Genomic DNA, 1118 nt, shown 5'->3' on the forward strand with positions numbered 1-1118 from the left:
TCGTCAGACATTTGTGATCCATGTTTACCGAGTTGTTCTTTGTGCAGCATAGATATCGCGGGATCTAAAGGACAATATATATATCATAATACAATCAAATGTAATTAAATTCTGTCATATAAAATAAAAAAATTAATGTTTTTTAATTCGATAGTATTACTTTGAAATGCGTTGTTAGCAAGCATATGTCTTCGACCCGCCTCAACCAGTAAATCTGCTATAAGTGTAGTGAATTCTTTTGGTGTGAATCTTGCTAATTTCTGTCTTCCTTGATTCCTGGTAGACGACAATTGTGGATTAACTGGCAGAAATGGAACAGCACACTTCTCTGGGAGAGATGCAGTTGAAAACCAAACTATATATAAAATATTAGATATTAATCTGTTTTCCTATATATTGTTATTATTATTATTCATTTTTTAATAAATGTTTTTATTACACTCATAATTACGGATTAGAATCGCATTGCTAAGCTGAAAAAGTTTTTACTCACCCTTCCATAGGAATAGCATGACAAAAATATATATATATATATATCATTCAAATAATTTAAATTACATTTAAATTATAATCAGTATATTTCTACTTTTTATGTATAAAGCATGTAAAGAATATAAAAATAACACCCACTAGCTTCTGTTTCTCGGCGATCCACTTCGTCATAAACATCCATGGCCAATTCCTCCAACAAGTGATTTGACAACTGTACAGAAATAAAGCAAATTAAGCAAAATACAGAACAAAAATAAGTGAAGTAAATAATCTTAATATAAATTTCTACATACCATTTGTAATCTGCTTTTTCCTTCCAAAGCTGGCTCATTTTTGTCTAAGCTAGAAGTCAAGTCAGAAATGATGAGATGTTCATCACCTCGATGATTTGGTTTACGGGAGCATATGTGATACGTTAGTCTATCGGTTACTTCATACATACATTCAATTATGCGTTCGGACAAATCTATATGTCCTGCCATCCTAAAATAATAAACAAAATATTTCATACCTTTACCACATATATACCACATATACAGGGTGCGGCATTTATAGTGACGCGGGCATATTTTTCGGAAACGAAGTGAGATATCAAAAAATGTTTCAGACAAAAGTTGCATGGTTTT

At 31.2% G+C, this 1118-nt stretch overlaps 1 protein-coding gene across 1 annotated transcript in view; it reads right to left on the reverse strand.

The window, feature by feature from the left end:
- Nucleotides 1–2: 2 nt before the first annotated feature.
- LOC115238487 (ARF GTPase-activating protein GIT1-like) overlaps nt 3–1118 on the reverse strand; it is a gene marked incomplete at its 3' end in the record, with an annotated part of 12487 nt that continues 11371 nt past the window's right edge. The window contains 4 exon segments of the mRNA XM_029812365.1: nt 3–64; nt 161–355; nt 631–703; nt 786–975. Of these exon segments, the coding sequence (XP_029668225.1) occupies nt 3–64; nt 161–355; nt 631–703; nt 786–975 (520 nt within the window).

This window comes from Formica exsecta, unplaced genomic scaffold, assembly GCF_003651465.1.
Source record: "Formica exsecta isolate Colony F162 unplaced genomic scaffold, ASM365146v1 scaffold342, whole genome shotgun sequence".
In the NCBI taxonomy this organism is placed as follows: domain Eukaryota; kingdom Metazoa; phylum Arthropoda; class Insecta; order Hymenoptera; family Formicidae; genus Formica; species Formica exsecta.